Source organism: Taurulus bubalis, assembly GCF_910589615.1.
Source record: "Taurulus bubalis genome assembly, chromosome: 14".
Classification (NCBI taxonomy): domain Eukaryota; kingdom Metazoa; phylum Chordata; class Actinopteri; order Perciformes; family Cottidae; genus Taurulus; species Taurulus bubalis.
The window spans coordinates 13,957,899-13,981,396 of NC_136602.1; the positions used below are offsets into that span (position 1 = coordinate 13,957,899).

At 42.1% G+C, this 23,498-nt stretch overlaps 2 protein-coding genes across 2 annotated transcripts in view; one reads left to right on the plus strand and one right to left on the minus strand.

The window, feature by feature from the left end:
* Positions 1 to 2,590: 2,590 nt before the first annotated feature.
* On the minus strand, positions 2,591 to 7,737 carry LOC306747204 (uncharacterized protein; the record flags this gene model as incomplete). Its single annotated transcript, XM_079230227.1, is given in 11 exon segments — positions 2,591 to 3,992; positions 4,303 to 4,472; positions 4,475 to 4,477; positions 4,952 to 5,049; positions 5,134 to 5,296; positions 5,464 to 5,537; positions 5,703 to 5,881; positions 6,307 to 6,439; positions 6,543 to 6,653; positions 6,798 to 6,933; positions 7,617 to 7,737. Coding segments are annotated over 11 exon segments (1,677 nt in total). The 3' UTR covers positions 2,591 to 3,503.
* Positions 7,738 to 9,790: 2,053 nt separating this feature from the next.
* The window catches only part of wdfy4 (WDFY family member 4), a gene marked incomplete at its 5' end in the record, with an annotated part of 39,842 nt that continues 26,134 nt past the window's right edge, over positions 9,791 to 23,498 (plus strand). Inside the window, 23 exons of the mRNA XM_079229532.1 lie at positions 9,791 to 9,823; positions 10,421 to 10,669; positions 11,400 to 11,511; positions 12,312 to 12,439; positions 12,933 to 13,061; positions 13,184 to 13,373; positions 14,037 to 14,226; positions 14,449 to 14,609; positions 15,807 to 16,039; positions 16,122 to 16,261; positions 16,534 to 16,664; positions 16,949 to 17,050; positions 17,132 to 17,322; positions 18,232 to 18,950; positions 19,076 to 19,169; positions 19,272 to 19,486; positions 19,620 to 19,717; positions 19,866 to 20,094; positions 20,962 to 21,038; positions 21,128 to 21,352; positions 21,475 to 21,653; positions 21,758 to 21,989; positions 23,335 to 23,474. Of these exons, the coding sequence (XP_079085658.1) occupies positions 9,791 to 9,823; positions 10,421 to 10,669; positions 11,400 to 11,511; positions 12,312 to 12,439; positions 12,933 to 13,061; positions 13,184 to 13,373; positions 14,037 to 14,226; positions 14,449 to 14,609; positions 15,807 to 16,039; positions 16,122 to 16,261; positions 16,534 to 16,664; positions 16,949 to 17,050; positions 17,132 to 17,322; positions 18,232 to 18,950; positions 19,076 to 19,169; positions 19,272 to 19,486; positions 19,620 to 19,717; positions 19,866 to 20,094; positions 20,962 to 21,038; positions 21,128 to 21,352; positions 21,475 to 21,653; positions 21,758 to 21,989; positions 23,335 to 23,474 (4,197 nt within the window). The remainder of the gene's footprint in view (positions 9,824 to 10,420; positions 10,670 to 11,399; positions 11,512 to 12,311; positions 12,440 to 12,932; positions 13,062 to 13,183; positions 13,374 to 14,036; positions 14,227 to 14,448; positions 14,610 to 15,806; positions 16,040 to 16,121; positions 16,262 to 16,533; positions 16,665 to 16,948; positions 17,051 to 17,131; positions 17,323 to 18,231; positions 18,951 to 19,075; positions 19,170 to 19,271; positions 19,487 to 19,619; positions 19,718 to 19,865; positions 20,095 to 20,961; positions 21,039 to 21,127; positions 21,353 to 21,474; positions 21,654 to 21,757; positions 21,990 to 23,334; positions 23,475 to 23,498) is intronic.

Sequence of the window (23,498 nt, forward strand, 5' to 3'; positions counted from 1 at the left end):
CCTGGCTCACTGTCTTGCACTTGGACACTGTCTCCGTCTGAATTCACACACACGACACACACACACACACACACACACACACACACACACACACACACACACACACACACATATACACACACACACACACACACGCGTACACACAGACGTGCACACACAGACACACACACACACACACACACACTTACAAGCACTTAACCACACACTCTCGCCTTCCTACCCCTCCTTTTTTTCGTCACACTCCCCCCGTCTGTCCCAACGGCCCGGCGTGCTGTTGTTCTCACATACTGTACCTAGAGCCCTGCCCACTCTCTCTCTCTCTCTCTCTCTCTCTCTCTCTCTCTCTCTCTCTCTCTCTCTCCTTTGCTATCTGTCTCTCTGCCTTCTGGTGCACACTCTCAGTATCAATTTCTCACCGTCTATAAATATGTCGGGCTGTGTGTCCTCTGTCTTGTCACCCATTTCTTTACATTGGCTCCTTCAGTCGCTCCACAGTCCTCCCAACCAGATTTGATTATGGTCTCATCTGTACATGAAATACAACCTCAGATCAATACATTTGATTTAACTGACATCAATTGGACCATCCCATGTTTGATGCAGAGCAAGTGGCCACGCTATTGTATTGTCTGTACCAGATGTATACATTTAAGAAGACATGTGTTTAAAACTGACACCACTTTACAGGACTCGTTTCTAATATAAAAACCTTTCAGGCTAAGATTTATAGTCTGGAAGGAAATTTCGCTCAGTCACTCAAAATGTGTTTGATGTAAGCTGAAGCACTCATGGGTGTGATGCTCTTGTTTCTATTCAGCCTGGTTGGTCTGTAGAAGATGTGTTAAAGCAGATTAATGCTGCAGTTCAAGAGGCTGGATGAGAATAAAATGCTGTATAGGGGACACTGCTGACTAAGCTTTTTCATAAGAAATAATAACCTACTCAGCTCAAACATAACAATCAATGACAAATGGTCCCCACACTCGCTAAATAAAGGCTTTATATAGAAGTAGCAGTACATTCCTGATCAAATTACTTTGAGAATGTAATTCCTAACACTTTCTAAATATAAGCTCATTGCCTGACAATACAAGCTCAACTTTAAATGAGAGCTCAGATAACCAGGAAGTTAGATCTGAAACAACATAAATCCTCACCTTGCTGGAGGAAAACAAACTAAAACAAACTAAAAGAGAGCTTTACCTGTTAAATCATTTTGTTTTTCACCAGTCAGAGGAGACCTTGATGGTTTCAAGGCAGGTCAGAGGAGACCTTGATGGTTTCAAGGCAGTGGACCCGTCTGCACAGTGTATCCCTCTCCTCTGGGGCCATTTCTAGAGCCACAAAACACAAAACACACACACACACACACACACACACACACACACACACACACACACACACACACACACACACACACACACACACAGGCTCTGAACAATAGCAATACTGAGATCTCAGTCCTCTGCTGGATTGATAATCACTAAGAAACAAATCCAATGACATTCACATTCTGGAAGAGAAGGGACTACTATTGCTGCCATCATTAACACACACTGACGTGCACTTGAAGAATGCTGATGTGAACAGACTCTGATAGAAGGAAGGAAATAAAGACAGTCATGCGAGTATTACTTGCCATGTCATCTCGGATTGGCAGACCAGAAGACTCTCAGTGTGGAGCCAGACTCTCTGAGCTACACAATAAAGCATCACAGTCCCAAGCAGCTGCTGTGATAGGTACTGCTTTACAGAGAAACACAACATAGCTGTACGATGATCTCCTGCTGTCCTCCTTTTCTGAATGTTTCAGTCTGTCTCTCACTGAGGAAGTGAGCTGCCTTGATGGAGAAGTGAAAACAGCTGACTTCTGTGTAACAAATATAATGAGTTTCTCCTTCAGATGTTGTTACTGTACATTTCCCCCACTCCCCCACCCCGCTGGTCGTGATTTGTCAACGTAAATCAGGAGGGAAAGTCACAAGCTTTGAAAAAGTCCTGAACAACGTGTTTCTCTCTTGCTACACATACAGTGGTGGAAAGTATCTCAGCACATTAACTCAAGTACTGTGCTTAAGTACAGTTTTCACATACTTGTACTTGAGTATTTCCATTTAATGCTATATTACATTAATATTGTACTTTTGGCTACACTATGTCTGACACTTAAAGTTACCATGAAAACATATAATATGCTCACATGAAATCATGATACTTCTACAGCATATACAATGCATTTATAAGTGGCTCCACATTGACCAACTACAACCTTGAATTGCTCTGTTGTGTATTAATTAGTGATAAAAGCAGAATCATATAATAAATAATAATCATACAAACAAGGGGGCGGGGGGATGGGAGGGAGTATTCTGAATAATGAGTACTTTTACTTTGGATACTTTTAGCACATTATCCTGATAATAATACTGCACTTTAGCTTAAGTAAACCTTTTCAACTTGGGTCTAAAACTTGGATACTTTTTAGACTATGGTATTTCTTTTTTTTTTTTTTTTTACATATACTTAAGTATCTCAGCACTTCCACCACTGTAAAAGACAAAAGAAAAACATTTTACATTTACTAATTTCAGTGATGTGTTTTATTCAGCATACAATCATAATGGCACTGATGAGGTGTCATCTTGGAAACCAAAATAAATTATGTAACCACAGATAAAATACATTAGCACATATATTGGGGAATTATATACAATAACACTGATCCAAGGACAGAAACATACCATAACAGCAGTCACAGGCTTACATGCACTCATCTTAACCACTCCATATAATATCACATGATCTAGCCTCACATAGTCCAGACACACCAGCCTCTGAGGGAAGTGGGGAACATCCTCTATAATCTAGACATATGGTCCTGAGGGAAACAAAGGAAATGAGTGTGTTTAATTGAAGGCATGAAAAGAGCATGTCTCATTAATGAGAGCAGAGGAAGTGTCATGGCTCAAATGACTGTGAGCAGGTCAGCGAGGTAATGATATTATGTCAGGAACAAAGTCTTTCAGTGCACTTGCTAGTAACCATTATTACATTATCACAGGACTTGCTAATGTTATGAGGAGCCGACACAAATCTTCACAGCTTTAAACAATGCTTTTACACTAATGACACACGTTTCTTCAAAACAATTATAACAGTGACATTCCAAAGAATTAAGCTGATGCAGAATACAAAAACAGGTGTAAATGTGAGCATTCCTTCAGAGCTGCTAAAACACAGTTTTGGAATCAAGTACTTCACGACACAGAACAAAGTAAACCAACAAGTTGATTGGAACATATAATATCTTAAAAGTACTTCTAAAAACTAGGTGAACATCTAAACTCTTATTCTGCTCGCCACAAATCTGCTGACTAATCTATTCTGTAGTCTACTGTGTATTAAAATATAATATTAGGATGTAATTACATTCAAGTACAACATGTTATGTGGCATTAAATACTCTGTAAACGGACAACTGGACACGAGACAAGCTGAATTTTTTAGATGTCTATGGCAGTTTTGTCCTCTCTTATTTGCCCTCTTCCCACCCGTCTTTGACCCTCTAGTAGAAACGACAGCACTATGACCCAGCGCTGTCCGAGTGACCGCTGCCGCGCCGCACTCTCACACTGTCTGAAGTAGGTGCTCGTTCCCGTGGCCACGGCATCAAACTGCTCAATCAGTAGCCACATCTCCCAGATCAGCGTTAGCGCATTCATCGTCACCATCACCACAACCCAGAACTCCTCCCCGAACAAAGTCAGCCACGACGACAAGCTGCGATTGCCCGCGGGCATCTTGTCTTGCAGGTAACTTGTTGCCGTGGCAACAAAAAGCAGGTGTGCAACCACCATGGAGAGGATGAAGAGGAGGAAGAGGCGGTGGTTACTGTGGCCGACGCACCGGTTGAGGAAAAGGCAGTGGTGGTCGTAGTCTTTGATGCACACCTCACATAGCTTGCAGTGTTTAGTGTAGTCCGGCGGAAACAACTTTGAGGAAAGCAGAAACATGGTGGTAAGGAGAGCGACGTATTTTCGGTAGTCCATGAACTAAAACATTACTGGCAACCGTCTTCAAAAGCAGACCTTACAGACATCTACTGCTTTTGATTGCTGCCTTTTAATTTTCATTAAGGGATGAAAATCACCTTGACTTCACCATGACTTAATGGACATAAATATTTTATCACATTAAATTGTCACAGCATTGATTCATCGCTTTTCGAAGCGGAGGACCAGAGGAGAAAGGCTCTGTGTACATTTAGATCAAAACTGATAACTAGACATACAGATGTTTTACCTCACAGTACGGACAGAACCTGTGAGGGCTCTCGTTGTTCTCCACCAGGTCAGCGATACAGGAGAACCGAGGATCTGCATCTGCTCTTTCCAGTGTCCCAGGGTCCTGAGTCAGAACCTTGCAGAACAAAACGAGGACTACGGAGAAGTGGACCATCGACACATGGACCAGAAAACTGTTTGACCACACACATTCAAAAGGTTAAGGATGAACCCTAGAATACATTTTTGCCTTACTATGTCTATTTGGGCGAGCAAAAGAACTATGAGAGCACTGGTCATGTTGACCATTTTCACAAGAAAGCTTGTGGAGTATCCAAAATGAGAAATATTCTCCTTGGGGAGTATGCATGGGTTCCTGCATAATGCTCTTTACATATTAATTGGGGACAAGTGCAAAATGTGACTCGATGGTGGCACAAGAGGAAAGGTCAAAGGATAATCATCCTGTGAAGACCATCATAATCATGGACCAACTTTTGAAGCAATATGGCCTTTGGTGTAGATATCCCTCTCCGAAGTATGGGACGGGCAGACAGACCAACCATCATTGAGAGCCTTATGCCATTCTGCTAGCAGAGCAAAAAAAAAAAGGCCAGATAATACATTAATATGCCTGGGCATGAGACTTGTGTGTCAATGTGTGCTACATTTGTGAAGGATATTAGGCATCATCCTTCCATAGAAGCAGAGCAGGGAATGGAATAAGCCAGCTATGAGGGTTCCCAAGTAGATCGGGTTGGGTAACCTGGAAGGAAGACAAACGATAGCTCAACAAAGAGATCAAACAAACAGTGAAATAAACATTTCACATGTAACATTTTTGTCAAACCTTTGGTATGTGGTCATGCGGTGGTACTGCGTGAAGATGCTTCTAGCAAGCCAGGGGAAGAGCAAACCACAGGTTAGCCCCCCATAGCCTCCCAACATGGCTGCTATCAACAGGATGGCAGCTCCGCTCAGGGTTGGAAAGAACAGTGTCCAGTAATATAAAACTGGTGAGAAAAGACATATGATACAAACATACAAAGATGTATGAAAACACACACAGACCACTTGCAACAGTGTGATTATTATCATCACCACTGTCATGAATATAATCATCACCCTTGTTTTCAGCGCTAAATGAATTGAATTGAATGGACTACAGAGTAATATTTACCATGAGACTCCCTCGGCTGGTGGTGCATTGGCTCTTTAATGTATCGACTCAGTAGCTTGGTTAGTTGCTGATGTCTAGAGACAAATACACAGTATAGCAATGTGTTAAACAGCATCAGGATCCCAAGAGAAAGAAGTCATCTGGAAATGGGAACCTTCTGGATATCTGAAGGCACTGAGGGGTGTTTCTATCTCATGCAGTCTTCTGCTAGTGGGGATTTCTAGAGACAGCAGATTCACCTAAATGTCTTCCCCTGTTTGCTGAGGTCCAGTGGTGTGAGGCCGCTGTGGTTCTTCTGATAGAGAATCCTGCACCCTGTTCTCTGCAGCAGTGTCCAGCACACCTCCACTCCACCCCTCTCCGCTGCAACATGGAGCGCGGTCGCTCCCTGCTGGTCAACTGCATTCACAGCACATCTCTGAAACACAAACAGAGGGTTGAACTGCACAGCTGCTAAAACATATCTGCACTGGTTCCAGTTTCACAAATGGATCCTAAGGTTAAAATGGTCTTTGTCACATTCCCAAGTATGGATGCAGCTTTTTATTTGAAAATGTTGCACTAAATTGTGCACTGAGATTATTTGCCTCCAGTTGTATAAGAGTGGTTGATGACAATGGCACTTATCCATATTGTAAATAAAATTTATTAAGAACCAAAACAATGAGCTAAAAGTGACTAAAAGCAGTTTAAAGTTTAGTAAAGTCATAGTTGCATCTAATTCTCAGTGTTTGAGGCAGAAATAGGTACCCAATCACATCCTCCTCTGTGTAAAATGGTATCATACTCTTAACAAACTGGAGCATGTGAGTGAGTGAGAGAGTGAGGGCCATCATATCATACCTGATCTCTGAGCAAATAGCGTACCACCTCTGTGTTGCCGGTGGATGCAGCCAGGTGAAGGGGTGTCAGCTGGTACATGTCTGTGTCTGAAAACCGGAACATTCCTGTCTCCCACAAACAGTGCACTGCAACACTGGGAAAGATAACATAACAGTCAGTGCATGCAGGATCTATTTGTGTGTGACTGAGTAGCCAAACACATACAAGACGAAAACATCAAAGTTTTTACTACTCACATGCTGCCTCCCGTGACTGCATGATGCAGTGCCGTTTTTCCCTGCAGGTCTATGAGACGCAAATCGGCTCCATACTGCATCATTTGGTGTATAATAAAGATGTTCCCTTGCCTGATGAGAGTCAAAAGCACATACTGTTATTACACTGGATCCGTTGCAGAACAAAATGCATGATACTCACACCATGAGTGTCCCATCAAGAATCCAAGCATATTTGTTGAACACTAGAGACCTAAATATGCAGCGACTGCTCACCTGCAAGCAAAATGAAAGGCTGTCTGTCCTGCATCACATGTCAGGTTGGGGTCAGCTCCATTACCAAGGAAAAGGTCAACCAGGGAGCGGGTACCATGGAGTGCAGCGTAGTGGAGCGGGGTGAAACCACCCCAGCCTGGATGAAGACAAACACATGCACATTACAGTCAGATCTGCAGTAAATGGGACGAGCAATATAGGCCGGACATAAATGCACGGTCTGACAGTCTGTTGATCGTTGTGTTTTATTGTCTTCTGCAGGAGCAAATAAATGCTGTAAAAATCATCTGAGTCAACTTCTTCCATGCCCTATTCACATCTGTTACACATGGATAGAGTTGCCTCTGGCACAATGTAACTTGTGTTATCACAGGATCTGTCCATCTAAATCTATACCAGACCATCTCACAGATAAGCTGCAGCAGGGTTAAGTTTCCCCTTGGCCTTGAGACAAAATCACAGCAGGAGACACTGGAGCACAATAAAGTTTAAAGTGGCCCTTTGAAAATAGCAAGATGCAAAAATAGTAGGCTACTTGTTCAATGCTCTAATATTTTCACATGATAACTTATACATATTTAAAATATACAACATGTGAATTACAGACATACAACATAGGAATAACAAGTCTATGCTCTTGGAAAACAGTGTTCATCGGCAGTTTTCTGGCTTTATATTGAACCAATCAGGAAATACCATCACAGCATAAGGCTAAAAACTATAGCATACTGACAGCAACACAGTAGGAAGTAGTGGCCTGTAGTTTCTCAAATATGTTGTAATTAAAAGAGCAACACTGACCATCTTATTCCACCTTACCTTTTTGCTTGAGAACTGATCGGTCATGTTGAAGGCACTGTATACACAGTTCAATATTCCCACTCTGTATGCAGTCAAATATGTCTCCTCGGTTATCGGAGCACACGGGCATCGGATGCATAATGGGAGCCCGGAGGCGGCCTGCTCTTATTTCCACCGACAGAAACTGCAACGGAAACAAAAATCAGCTCCTAGGACGAAGCGCTACAACATCATCACGTAAAGTGAGAAAGGAGATCATCTTTCGCCACAAAGTAACGTGGATCTTTCGTTGCGCTAAACGGATCGAGGCAGACCACGCCCGGGACACCTCGTTGGTTGCAGCAGGTCACATGACCGCGCATGTCATCCTTGTCAACAAAACACTTGGGCCCTATAAATAAAATAACACCTCAAGATTTAATTAGCACTTCGCTGGACATGGAAATAGCAGAATTAAAAAGAAAACGTATTTGCAGAGATGTTTTTTTTTTTTTATTGTAAAGGAAATATTGTGTCAGTAAACTCGTAGTAGGCAATACATGCACTTATTGTTATTAATTTTGCAAACGTTTGATTTCTTACTGCAACATGCGATACTTTAATTTAGAAATAAACAATGGGACTTGAACCCGCAGTGCTCAGAGAGTGTTTACGACGTCCAAGTCTATTTGCGGCACAGCGCTGAGGAGAAGCTCTGCAGAGGGAATAAAATGGCTTGAGAATGAATGGCAACGCTCGCCATGGAGCTCGTGAGGGCTCAGAGAGGGAGTGTCTTCAACTTCAGCAGGTGATGGCGATTCATGTGACTGCCCTTTCTTTGTAGCCATTTTTTTTTACTTTTCATACTAGGTGAAGAAGGTGTAATATTTAATCACATTAATGATGGCTGCCCCTGCAAATATAACACTGAGTTAGCATCACACCAGCGCAGGACATCTACAGCTCGAATAATTACACCTGTACTTGTCCGGTAAAATGTGTGCAGTAAAGCAAAGCGCACAAGGTTGAAGGTTGTCTATTTAGGGACTATTTTGGGACAGTTTTTCTCTCTCCGCCTATTAGCTGTCTGCATATTGTTATATCATTAAAACCCACAAGATGGCGCTGTTTATCTACGTAATATCAGCACCGCGGTCATGTCGCTCCACAAGCATTCAAATACACTGACACACTCGTTGCGATCAAAGCCCCCATTGCTGACCTGACTAGTCTTTTATTACATAGTGTAAGACTACTAACAACACATGTTTGGAGGTTTTCTGATGCTTTTAAAGATGTGTTTACCTTGTAAACACAGTAGTTATAATCAGCAGACACGCATATACACTTGATTAGTTTTTAATAGTTTCCCGAAAAGCCTTTAATCACTCCATATAAACCTATTATTACAAACAGTTTCCTGGCGTCTTTGGTGAATCATGAGATCCTGTCAGTGAGATTAATGTCATAGTGTGTCTATAAAAAGCCTAAGGACTTGTCTTTGGGCTGTGTGGGAGGGCCCCATCCAACCAGCTAAACAACACTTTTTCACTTCTGCTTAGGAAGTAAGGAGGCACATGACCTGGGCCAGCTGATTTGAGTTGCTCTGCTTGTTCAAAGTGCAGTCTGCTTGGTGCAGATTAGTAGGGGGCGGGTAGCTTTACAGAAGGGTTGACACAGAAGGTGCTAGTCCTGTCTGAGCAGGTCTCTGCTTGTCTTCTGGACTAACACAACACAGATGACAGCGTCCTCGTGGAGCGAGGAAAAATCAGATGGCACTCACTCAAGTACAGGTAAGAGGACTTAAGCGTGTGTTGCGTGAATAATGTTCCTTTTGAACGGCATTGCCAAGGTGGCTACTGTACCCGCCATCATGTATTTCACACACTAGGTTGTATATACTTGTCAATATAGGGATATGTGTTACTTTTCTATTTCACAATTAACTTGGGATGCTTTTGCACCTTCTTGCTATCAGTATCTCTCTGCACACAGAACATTCTCACATGAGAAAGCCTCAAAGTTTTAATTTGTCTGGAATGTGAACTGCCTTTCCCTTTACTTAACCAAGCCCTGGCTTATCAGTTTAGCAATCCACCTCTACCAATGTCCCTTATTGTTCACCATGTGTCACTCTAAACAGAAAGTCCCTAAAATAATATCCCTGTAATGAGGATACAAGGCCCTAGTCGAAGCCTTAGTCATACAGAAACATGTCTGCTTGGGAGCAGGACTCCTCATCCACAGTTAGTGGGACAGAGCAGTGTGACACATACTAGCAGCTTCCTGTGTGAAGACATTTATTCCACATGAATAACTTTAGCCAATGTTAGGGGCAACTGAGAGGGACAGAACATCTTTGGGTTTAATCAGTGTCACATGGATTTGATTTTGTACAAGAAAAGGTCCCAATTTGCCATCTTTTTGCTTGTGTGCATCTCAAATTGTCAAATAGATTCCATTTCACTAAAACATCTGTAATAAAATTTGTCCATGCGACAATTATTTGCTTCCAGTTACAAAAAAAAAGAATCAATAAGACCATATAGATCCTTCACAGAGGTTGATAACTGGTTGATGCAAATGGCACATGACTGCCAGGGGTCTATTCTTCTATCTGGTGATTTCTCAATGCAGACAGTGTGATATGTGGGCATGAGGGGGAGGGCTGGAGGTTTGTTTTGGGACAAACTTTTTTGAGGAAGTGAGATCATTTAAGGGAGTATGATTTTAAAAAAAATAAAAAAGAAGACATTCAGGATTTTATGTAAACTCTGGGTATAAAAAAAAAGAAGATTGAACTATCTGAGGATTTGTCGCTTTTTACTCTTGTTTCCCTCCAGGACCAGAGTGCTAAAGGGGAAAGGATCAATAAGGAAACCGGAGAGCTAAGTGCTTCAGGGGAGTTATCCATCTCTGCGGAGTTAAAGGTGGAGGGCTCTTGTAGGAACCCTCAACTCCTTCAAGTGCTCAAAGAACAACTACAGGAGCTGGGAATTCACACACAGTCGAGTCCCGACCACAGCACTGACCACGTCCTTTTAGAACAGAGAGAGGAGCTTCTAGTCAAAGTCCTGCCTCTCTACATACAGGTATGAACCAACAAAGTGCCTTTTTGAACAATGCATATGAGGGCTCTCAGTAAACCTTTACAGTTTACTGAACTGTCACATGAAAGACAACGTTGATTCAGGCCTTGCTTTTGATTAACTGGAAGAAGAGGAATTTATCATTCTGTGCCTGAAACGCATCACACTTCTGAAGAAATCTCTTTACATGTGCACACACGCGGTATACATTCCATCGTCTGTGTGTGTCCACCATTGATCGGGACGTTCTCTCTCTCTCTCTCTCTCTCTCTCTCTCTCTCTCTGTCTCTCTGTCTCTCTGTGTCTGTGTCTGTGTGTTTGTTTGTATAAGCCTCATGACCAGAATATAGGTCCTCACTTAAGAAAAGCAAACTCATTGAAATGTGATATCCTCTTATGGAACTGAAAAGAGCATATAGCACTGGCTTCCATTATTTATTGTGTAGTGCATTACCCAAATCAGCTGATATTCAACTATAATAGTGTTACATTCTTTTACTGCATCTCATAATTCAATCCAAATGAGAACAACATTGTTTGCTAATACTTCCATACCAAAACAGTTCATATTAAAAAGTCATATTACAGACATGTTTAGATACCATTTTCACTTCAAAAGGCTTTTTGCAGTCGACATCATCTCTATCTCATGTTTGTCAGTCAATCACGACTAAAGATTGTATTTGCTCTCCAGTGTATTTTGTGTGATGGACCGTTTCCTCTCTGATCTCAGGTCTGTGAGGATGGTGGCAGACTTGAAAGTTTAAACATAAAGGGGCTTGCAGCTCTCACTGCTGATACTGTCATCCATAACATCAGCAACAGACTGGCTGAAAGACCTGCAGGTACTAACTGCTGCTCATACATCATAGCAAATACAACACAGTTAGTTTTTTATCCCAGGTGGAGGGACTTTCTACCGATGCTATCTGCTTCTGTATTTTCAGTGGGCTGCGGTTCTTTTCCAGATTTTTTTTTTCTCATATTATAAATGTCACTGGTGTCATGTTATCAAAGCACAAGCACGCTGTTCACACAAATGGGGAAACAACGTAATCTGAAGTTCCCTTCTTGAAGTTTGGACACTTTCTCTGACCGAACATCAGTAGATCAATGTAACACCAGTTTTCTCTTTTTGTGCCTCCTCGGTCTTACTCCGTGTCCCTCTGTTGCTGGTTGGTCATGTATTTTTTTTCTCGGGGTATGAAGACAACCTTTTTTTATTTGAGGGAAAGTAGATGCTTCTGGTTTCTGTTTAATGAGACGCTGACATGGTGCATGGCACTTTTTAACTTCTTCACAAAGGTGTGACTTTTCGTTCTCAATATGAGGCTCAGCTGGTCTTTTTAGGTTTAAATAATTTCACAGGAACCCTTGTGTAGCACAATAACTTGACACTTACCAAAATAGAATCGGAATGCAAATTTTCTTTCCGAACATAGAAATGAAACTTTTACACTTTTGTCCACACTTGACTGAAATGTGGATTTAGATTTGACTGATATCTGCTGCATTAGAGGGTGACAAGAAACCGCTCCAGTCTGCACAGCATGCTGTGTTGTTGTCTTTGGCTTGTTCACAACCCATAGTTCTTTGTGGTCATTGTTCAGCATATGTGGAGTCATGTTGAGTTTTTTGTTTTCAGAGGCGGCTCGTGGTGAGGTTGTGCGGTTCTTCCAGAGGCCGGATACGAAGGAGACAAACTGTGAAGCGAGAGACAATCAAGGATGGCTGCTGTTAAAGTCTCTGCTGCTGCTGACAGCTGACAGCTCAGTGAGTGGAAGCTTTAAAGTGAAGTGACGTCAGGTTTCCATACTTTCAGTTGATCGATGGTGTCGAAGGCTTCTTACATTTGATGGGAGTCACTCATTCATAGGGAAATTAATTACACTTATTTACTACAAGTGAATCCTTGACTGGTATTAGACGTTGGACATTCATTATATTATGTATATAATTACCACACCCATTTTCACAATGTATTAAAAAAAAAAATGTAAACATTGTTTTTTTTTATATATATATATATATATATATATATATATATATATATATATATATATATATATATATATATATATATATATATATATATATATATATATATATATTGTCCTAGGACTATACAAGTTGTTAAAATTAGTATTAAATAAAATTATAAATGATAAAGAGGCGGACATTTTTCCAGAATTTCTTTGTCTTAAAATTGTCATTATTATTATAAATTATGTCTCGGATTTATGTGTGTGTTTGTGTGTGTGTGCAGGATATATTGTCTTGCATAAACCCCGGGCTCCCTGCTGCTTTGGTGAAATGTCTGTACCTGCTAGTGTGCCTTCCAGCTGAAAAGGAGAACTTGGCCATAGAAGAGACCTTTCAGGAGCCGCTAACGCAGGTCAGTTTAGGCGGATAGCTTCACTCTTTGTAGTTTTCCTCCTAACCATGCAAACTTTACTTGTGCTGCTTCTATTCTTCTTAATTAGATTTTGTGGTTCTCACTCTAAACCTCTTCTCCAGGTTCTCCTTCAGCTCTGTAGGCAGCCAGTCAATGTGGAGAGACTGGTGGAAACTCAGGAGCTGCAGTGTCTCATCATTGGCCTCACATCACTGTGGGACCAGACCAGCGCTACATGGAGACATCAGGCCTCCCGGGTCCTCAAGGCTGTCTCTGCTGCAGCAACAAGCAACACTGTCCCGAGCTTGCAAGGTAAGGTAACTTCAAAACTCATGGGATTGGTAACATTTGTGTTTTATCTTGTAGGTATTTAATTGTTCTGCTTCCTAGTTATAATATACTATATTTCATCAGTTCCACTGAACATAGAGTAAAGTATTAAATTCATTAGAAGACAGGCTGCATAGAACTTAGAAAGTGATTCATTATATTTTATTCTGGAGAATTATTTGTGCAGGCAGATATTTTGACCACATGACCACACATCCCAGCAGAGCAACATACTGCAAATCTGTTTCACATGATTCCTCCATCAGTCCAGATAATTCACTTAAAAAGGAATGTTCTGGTACACACAAGTTTATGTTGATTTGTGTTGGGCACCAAGAAATGATTCAGCAAGATATTTTTGCTCTTTGCTACAGAATCATCCATCTCTAGCTGTTTGTTAAACTTGGATGAAAACAGGAGATTTTATTGTAGCATGTACTGTATCTCTGAACAACTGTCTTTGAGTTTAGTTTGATTTGGACATCACAGTAGCATTTATTACAACGTACATTAATGCACAAGGACCAGATGCACCGTGTTTAGTGTTTGTACGGGAATCTTTCCACGGGAATCTTTTTAAATAAGAAAAAAAGATATACATTTACAAAACTGCACTAACCAAGAACACTGTCCTTTCCTCATTAGGCAAGAACTGTGTGCGTATCTGCATCCAGAACCTGTTGCACATCAGTGCTGAAGTCTCGGGGTCGCTGCTGGCTGAGGTGGCTGTGGCTGTGTTCAGCTTCATTAGAGACACCTACTCTCTCAATCCAGCCCTCTTTGTGGAGTTTGACAACAATAACGGCTATAAGGCCCTTGAAATCATCCTGAAACGGTGAGAGACAAGGAGAAGAACAGAAGAAGAGAGAGCCAAATTAATAAACATTCTTTAAAATAAGGTGGATTTGCGTTGTGTAAATATAAAGCCCCTGCAAAGGGTGTAATTTGTCATATTAATGTTCATTTGTCAGTAAAGAAATCAGTAAACATCTGCATTTCTCTCTACTATTCATTTAACTTAACTTTTTTTTGTCTCCCATCATTATACCATCATAAGCTGTGAGGAAGGTGTTTCTGTGGATCAGTTACAGCCTGTGGAAGAGTTGCTGGCTCTCATTGCATCTTTCACCCTGCTTGGAAAAACTGAGCTGAAAGTGGCTCTTTGTGTGACGAATCCTCAACCTCCAGCCTTTAGGTTTGACCCGCTACTCGCCAAAGGTAGGTCAACTCTTCTGCAGTTCTGCATTGTTTTTCTCTGTTCACCCCTCCCTAATTATTTTTAACAGTTGATTGTACCATGAGGTACCTAATCCCTCCCTTCCATATTCATACTCCAAACCTTCTAATTATCATCGCATGCATGACTCAGCAAATATAGGCTTGGGGAGGGGAATGGGCCCCCCGAATGACCACACAGTTCATCCCTCCTTTGCACTTTAACCCTCATATAACCCACTCAAACTGCTCCGCTCCATTCCCCTGATTTCCTGCACACCCCGACTCCCCATTCCCCCACTGCTGCCCCGCTGCAGTGCACAACACCCCTCAGGTTAACAGGAAGCTGAGGTGATTATGTCTGAGATGATGAAGTGGAGACTTCCCCTCTAACTCTGTTAGGATGCTCCACATCCATTCACCACTGGCCTATAGCAACCAGCCATCTATCATAGATACACACACACCTCCATCCAACACTCATAAATAGAGTGTCCATAATAAACACACACACACATTCAATTATACACACAGAAACACACACACTCAGCGCCCATCCATCACATCAAGGAGTAGATCTCTCCAGCAGAGGGACCAGGGACTGTTTTCTGCTGATCTTATTTGGCTTTGATACAATTTTGATTAAGTGTGAAAATGAATCCTATTCCTATAACCAGGTATATATTTATACGCAACAAACACAAGTGTGTTTTGGCTCCCAAATCTAAGACCTCCTCTAACTATTTTGACAATGCAGCCAACAAACTCCATCAAGGCAGATTATGCTACTTTTCTTTTGCCTTTGTGCATGTTGTGTTGTTTGTTTTCAATCTATCTATGTATGTGTAACTCGATTGACTTATAGGATTCAGCATGTGCTCTGTGTTAAGGGTTGTTTGTAATTTATTGGTTCTCCTTTTTCTATGAAATTGACTGTCTGACCTTGCCAGAGCAAAAGCTGATAAATTGAGCTTTAAATTCAAAACATCTTTTGGCTAAATTGACCTCTGGCTGATATTGTTTTTTTCGCAATACTTTATGTCATAGACTAGATGAGAAAACATTGTTTACACATTTGAAAAGTTTGATAAATAAGCAGAACTTATTCTATTCAATATGACCCATTTCAAAGGGCTGGAACCCCCTTTGACAAGTTAACTACTGACACATTGATTCTTCATCTCCTACCTTTGTCTCCAGGTTTAACAGTAAAAAACCTGCCAGCCTTCCACCTGCTGCAGGCCTGCTTGCTGCGTTCTCACCATTCCCTGCTGTGTTGCCAGCTCCTTCGAACCCTGCAGACAATATGGGAGAGGGACCAGGCCAATTTCTTCCTCTTAGAGTGGACGGTCCAGTCGATGGCCCAGCTGGCTGCCTGTGTGTGGCGTAAACCACCGCCTGTCCAAAAACGATTCTTTTTACTGCTCGAGATGGTATGACTTGGTATGTCCCTGTGCATACTTATTTTTTTCGATACAAAATGCATTTGAGGTTTGATTAAATGTTTTCCTACAGGTGATATTTAAGTTTAACTACATCCCCCATGAGACCTTGCGGGCACTGCTGGTTGTGCTGAAGCAGAACTGGTCTGGGACGCTGGCTGGAGGAGTGGCAGGGATAGAGTTTGGAGTGGTGGCTCTCAAGTGTTTTCACAGGTGGGCTGTGCCAGTTTGCACACATATTACTTATAATGGTGCATAATACTCCTGCTTCAAATATTGATCCTTAATCTATCTGATACGAGTCAGAATGATGTTGTTCTCCTCTTAATTGATAATCACACTTAAAGATAGTTTAAATAACACAAGATATAACCTCCAAATATTACTGCAACAGCTTGATTAGTCTTATCATTGAGACGTTGTAGACAGAACAGGTAAGGCCAGATAAATTTTTTTTTTAAAGATCTGTCTGCTCTGCTCTGCAGGATGACAGTGCACAGCGGTATGCTAGCTGAGGTGCTGAGTGACTGGGGCCTGCTGGAGCTGCTGCTCAGCGAAATTCGTAGGAGAGCTAAAATCCTCAGGAAGGCTGGCGTTGTCTCTTCCCCTCACATAGGTATGGACCGACATATTTGTTTCCTCAACTTCTGATGTTCACAATTGTACGACTCAGACAGATGGTTGATTGTTGTGACATGCCAACGCGTCATTATAGACAATTTGAGATTGAGCAACACATCCAGTCATGAATCACTACCGTCAATCTTTCAAAGCGAGGGATTTTGAAATAAAATTGATGTGGACCGTTGCCCTTTGGCCTGCACATATGAATCAACAGCCACAACAACAATCTTGTATGTTTACTCTGTAATTTGTGTCTGAAGTTGTTGTTCTCTTTAGATCCCCAGCAGCTACCATGTGTGGAGGACAGTGAGAGACTGCTCACTACCTGTATGCTTCAAGTTGTGTCAACCCTCACTCTGCGTTCAATCAAAAACACAAGTATACACATTCACTTCTTTTTTTAAATTCATGTCCGGGCTAGAGACTTCTGTTTACTGAATTATTTTATGTGTATTCCAGTTTCAGTGCGAGATCTTGGGATGGTTCCCTACATAAAGATCTTCTTGGATGAGGATCAATATCGAGGTCCCACTCTGAGCATTTTGGAGCAGCTAGCTGAAATAAAGCCAGAGGAGTTTATGAGTACAGCCATAGGAGCCCTCTGCTCCTCTACACAGCAGGAACTTGGTTTGAAGCGGGACCTTTTGCAGGTACTTTTACATTTTACAGACACCTGCAGACACCGACAACAACACACAGACACATCCAGGAAGACTTAGATATCAGTGATCTCAGCTGAACGGTAAATGCAGTCTCCACATCAAATCATAACAAATTGTAATGCACTTAAAACATAATAAGCTAGTGAATTTATTTTCTTCGCATGTGGGACCCTGATGTCATTATAGACAAATGCAGATTGATTTGCTAAAACAGGTTTAGCTGTTAACTCTGGACCGATTCGATTAGGCCTGCAGCCTTGTGCTGTGGCACTCTGAAGATTACCACCTCTATCAGATCAGTGAATGGGACAGAGATCTGATTAAGCCTAACTATGTTACACACCCACTGTATGTGTCCGTTTTTATAGATGGCAGTGAGAAGAGCACTTTCTTGCAGATATTGTGTGTGTTCAATGTGTTTGAATGTGTACGCTCGTGCTTGTTTGTTAATGCATGAACTTGTTTTGTGTGTGTGTGTGTTCTTTGTGCTAACACGGTTAAAGCAGGTGGCAATCAGATTGGGTACGACCTGGGTTGGCAAGTGTTAAGAGCCATTGTGATTACTCCAGTTTCAGTTAATCACATTTATTCCTGCGTTCTGCCTCACACATTACCTACCTGATGGATTAGGTCTCTAAATTGAATAAAAGCTAATGTAATTTTGTTCATCTCCAAAAACTAGTTACCAGAAATGATTTATGGTATATCTATATGTTTCATCTATTTTTTTCATCACATTGTTTTAATTGACCAGGGAGATGCTTTTAATAATTTGAGCAAAGCATACATTCTCTCTAAAGTATAGAATTGTCTTTGTCACATGTGTGATTTGGCTTTTGTCTGTGTAACAATACCCAATGTTCATGGTCTGTCTGACTCGTCACTTCTGTGTTTCAGTCTGTGCGGAAGGTACTGAAGAGCCCCAACAGCTGGGACGCCTTCAGGAGAGCAGGAGGCTTCACCGGACTGCTGTCTCTGGTGATCGACATGGAAGGAGCTTTGTCTGACCCTCCCCAGGGAGAAGTGTGGAAGTCCCTGGGGCACCAGCCGCTGCTGGACCTCCTCCTCCTCACTCTCCACATCCTGGCCTTGGCTGTGCATCTTCACACAGTAAATGCGCACCATTTTGAGACTGGTGGCTTTTATGAAAGGCTGGCAGAGGCTCTTCTCCAGCTGGGCTGCTTCCATGCAGAAGGCCTTGAGAAAGAGAAATTTGATGAAGTTGAGGGATCCTGTCTCAAGACTGCAGAGGACATCCAGTCTCCTGTAAAAAGCTTTCACCAGTTTGTAGCGTTTGCGGAGGCTCTCTCCTCTCCCTCCACCGCACCGCCCAATCTGCCTGTCACTCTTCGAACATGCATCAGGCTGCTCTTGTATCTCGACCAGTTCGCCACAGGAACCTACTCTCCTCTGGAGTTAAACGTGGAACTAGAGCCTGAGGATGGGTGTGATGGAGATAAAGAGAAAGCAAATGGACCAGCAGGGCATGAAGGAGTTTATTCAGGGTCCCCTCCTGTCCACTTGGGATCAGGCCTCCAGTCCGTTGAGGACACACAAGGAAGATCCAGAAACACAGCACCCAGTATTTCTTCAGTCTGCACAGAGTCTCAGTACAGGTGCATGTTTTAAACCATTTGGAGGTGGTGGAAGCTACAATTGTATTGACTGAATGGGGTATATATGTGATCTCGTAAGTGTCAACCCATACTTTATTTTGTGTTTTTTTTTGCTTTGCCTACAGTAGGTTCAGCTGCAATCATGCTATTCTTCATCCAGGAGCAATCCGTGTTATTATGACTCTCCTTCCATCAGTGTTTACTCCTGAGGACCCACAGGTAACATTCTAGACTGAACATGCTACTGTCCCTTATGTTGCACATTATTGAATCCACGTCAGGGCACCAGTATGAGCCAAATTGTCTTTCCTTCTTTCCCAGCTCTCTTTGGAGGTTCAGCTCTCACTGGCGCAGCACGTCCAGGCCATGGTTAAATCTGAGCGAAACCGCCAGATAGCGTGCGAAGGGGGGCTGGTCTCCACACTCCTGGCCCACTGTCGGAGCATGTTGCTGGCTCCAAACCACCCGTTATATTTACCGGTTACTCGTATCTTGGAAAAGCTCGCCTCCCAGGCCATCACACCTTCAGACTTCAGGTAAAACATCTGAAGTTCAGACAAATCCATGTCTCTATTGCACTGAAGATGAAGATGCTTTTGCATTTTTTTTTTGCTTTTTAGATTTATTTGTGCTACAATATTCTGACAAGCGTTACTTTTTCCTTCTCAGAAAGTTCCTCTGTTTAGGGGACCCACTAATGTGCTGTGCAGACAAAACAACCTCACAACTAGAATGTGCCCCGCTAGTCAAACCTCCTGTTTCAAATGGTACAGACTTGTTCTTTTTATAACTTCATCTTTATAATAAAGCCTGCTCTTTACTGGTGCATGTCAGATTAAATCCTCAATCTTTAATTTGGTCTTTCAGACACAAGCATGAATGCAGGTCATATTATGGTTGTGTTTTCTAAAGCAGACCACAGTCCAGAAGCAGATGTCTCATCAGGATCTTCAGTGAAGAAACTGAAGCGCACTTTCAGCTTGTTAAAGTCTGCAACTCGCAGTGGATCCTTTGTTGGTCCGGCCATCCCTGCCCACCAGATCGTCAGTCTGGTGACCATGACGTCGCCACGCACCTTCAGACCACACCGAGTCTCCTCCTCACCGGCCTTCGTAGAGTTTGACATGAGTGAGAGTGGATATGGGTGAGTCCTTGATTTACTGGTTGCCTGTTCAGTCCTGCAGTATCAAATAGACTAGATGGAACTTATATTTATGCTCTGTATAAATTAATCCTAAAATTAACTAGGACATGTATCTGGTATGGTAAAAGACCAAGACAAAGGTTTAGTTCACTGTAGTTTCCTAAAGATAAATGCGTTACACTCCCATTTTAGGCTTGAAACTCGTGTGGACTCTCTCAGGAGTCTCTGTGTTCATGTTTATTGTAAACATGAACAATAACCTATTGATTAGTAACGCTATTAAAGAGCGGCATGAGATCTCTGAGTACATGGACAGACGGGGTGTAAAATCCATGCTGTCTCCTATGTGCACTAATCAAGCATTTTACCAGGCTTGAGGCTCTCTTTAATTGAATCATGGCATGACAAAGGGATTTATGTGATACGGGATCTGTTTGAGGATAACATCGTGATGTTAGCTTCAAGAAAGTTAATCTTTATTTCCGATTTTTATTTTTTTTTTACAATTCAGGCCTTTTTGCTAATTTACTTCCAACATCAAAAATGAAAAGCGTGGCATGCGGCGAGCTCCCTTGTGATTGAAAGCTGCGTCGACCACTCAGAGCTCAGTGAGCTGCAGCTGTTTTGATTCTGCAGCAACCAAAAGTTGGGGATATTTTAACTTGCAGTGGACAAGCATTTGAATTGCGTAATATCTTTTATCTATTCACGGCTTTACTCGTATGACAGATATGATACAAACCAGTACATCTGGTGCAATGAACCTCATTTCACCACCACTGACTGATTTTATATAAAACCTGATTAAAAAAAATGAAAACATACATTTTTCATTCACTAATTTCTTGCCATGTGTATACTTTGCAGCTGTCTTTTCCTGCCCTCTCTGGCTACAGTGAAAGGAGTGACTGCTGATTCAATTTCAACAGGTGGAATTGGAGGAGGTATGTGATGAGTCTACATGTTTGATACCCACATATTTGTGAATATATCTGAATAAAATGTCTAATCATCTTCTTCTTTCATATTTTAGACTGCCGGGGTTTTCCCCCTTCAGCTGGTGTCTCATTTTCCTGCTGGTTCCAAATCAACCGATTTAGTTCAGCCTGTGATTCCCACCCAATCCGTCTCCTGTCAGTGGTTCGCCACATGTCCCGGACCGAACAACAGTACATCTGCCTGTCTATCTCCTTCTCAGCCTATGATGGCTGTCTGGTGATCTCCACAGAGGAGGAAGCGTTTACATACCTGGGCAAGAGTGATAGAAGTTTGATCAATATTTGAAAACTGTCAGCTATTCATATGTATCCAATAAAAGTTACATCATGACTTTATACTGTAGAGATTGACCAAATGTCTTTCTTCATGTTTGTTTAACAGATATGATGGAGCCAGAAGTTTGCCCTCACACTACTTTGCCTACATCACTGAGGTTCCGCTGCTCCAGCATGCTGGTTCCAGGTCAGTGGCACCATCTGGCTGTGGTCTTGGCCAAAGACGTGAAGAAGAGCTGTATCGCTTCAGCTTACTTCAACGGCAAGGCAGTGGGGACCGGAAAGGTATGACAGGAGGAGGGAAACTAAAGAGCTGATGATTGAACTGATTCTAGGTCAAATGTGGTATTATTGTATTCATGTATCATAGCCTCTGCTTTTTCTGTCAGATGAGGTATATTCAGCCATTCCCTGGTCAGTATGCCTCCATGGACCCCGCAGCTGTGATTGATGTGTATGGACTGATAGGAACACCAGCTCTCTGGAAGGAGCACGCTGCTCTGGTGTGGAGAGTGGGTCCATCGTTCCTGTTTGAAGAAGCTTTGAGCCGTGAGGCTGTGGGTGTCATGTACATGCAAGGCACCTCCTACCAAGGCAACTTCCTGGCTCTGGGCAATACACGTGAGTCACAAGAATTTCACAGGAATTTCGCAGTATGTCTTTTGTTTTCTTCCAGTAAGTGTTCCTGGTTAAGAGCATGTGATCCATGCTGGATCTGTAACTAAATTTAATTGTCAACAATGAAGTTGTTTCTAGATGCCTTAGGAATGTACATTTTTATAAATCAATGTTTTGGTTATCTTTTTTGGCATGCGGTAAATCCTGTTGTCATGGTGCTTATTGCATGCATGCATGACTTTCTCCGCAGAATAGATTTGCTTCAATGTAGGAGACCGTGTATACTGATTCAGAGCAAATTAACTTCTGTGATACATGAGGACAATGTTGACATGGAAATATGTTGTACTTACATGCAATTTAATGCAATTGCACAACTAAGTTTTCCTTAGATGGTGATAGTGATGATTATGGTGACGCATTACATCTGTAAGACCATTGTCAAGTTTTCGTCTTTTGACCTGGTGCATTCCGCCACTTGAAAGGGATTGGTGCATCTACCACAGATTGGAACTGGATTCCACTCAAAATGACAAGAACCATTCCTTTTTCTTCCTCCTCTTATTCTGGAGTTTAGTTTAAAGCCATTTCAGTCATTTCGCTTCAATGAAGCAAGCTCCCGTCGAGCAAAGCTCCATAAAGCGATAGAGAGGTGAAAAACCTTTACAGAAAAACCCAGATTTCAATATGCCAGCAAAAGCACTCTTTTAATTTGTGATCAAGCACCCATGCATTCTGCCTAAGCACACAACCTACATTCACCACATACAGATCCCCAGCTGTGCTTCCACCAACATATAAATTGCAAACAATATAACAAGACACCGGACAATCAACCATAGACAAACCCAATACTTTAACACCAATGATATTTGTCCACAAACAATTCAACCCTGCCACACGTGACTGCGTTGTGGAGCCCCAAGACGTCTATGACGTGATAGTGATAGTCAAAAACAGTCCGTCAGTGTTAAGAGTTCGCCTCTCTTACTGGCTGCCTCTCTGGACTCGTAGATGCCCTGTTGCTGTTGCTGTTGCCGCAGATCGTCTGCTGCATCCTCTTAATCTATCCGCGCGGCGTTTGTTTATTCCTCCCTTTTAAGTGCGCCCCGCGGTTATTTCCGGTGGGCGCACCCGTTTCCCAATTGCTTTGTTTATTTTACAATTATCTCGAACTATTCCTAATTGCTTTGTTTATTTTACAATTCTCTATATTTGTATTTACATGTTTTACTTTGTATCTACATCTATTTTTATGTAAAATCCAAACATGTTTGACTTGACAACCATTCTACTGCATGTACCTGTGTTGTCCCACCTCTCTGTTTGTCCCCAGGGCATGATTCAGATGCTGAGTCGCTTCCTCTCAGGCTGGTTGCCGAGGAGAGGATCTCATTTGGCATCAACCTAGCAATTTCTACATTAACAACTGTGGTGCAGATCAGAGAAAATTACAATGAGGTGGACTGCAGACTGATTGCAAAAGAGGTAAGATGAGTCCATGTTGAACCT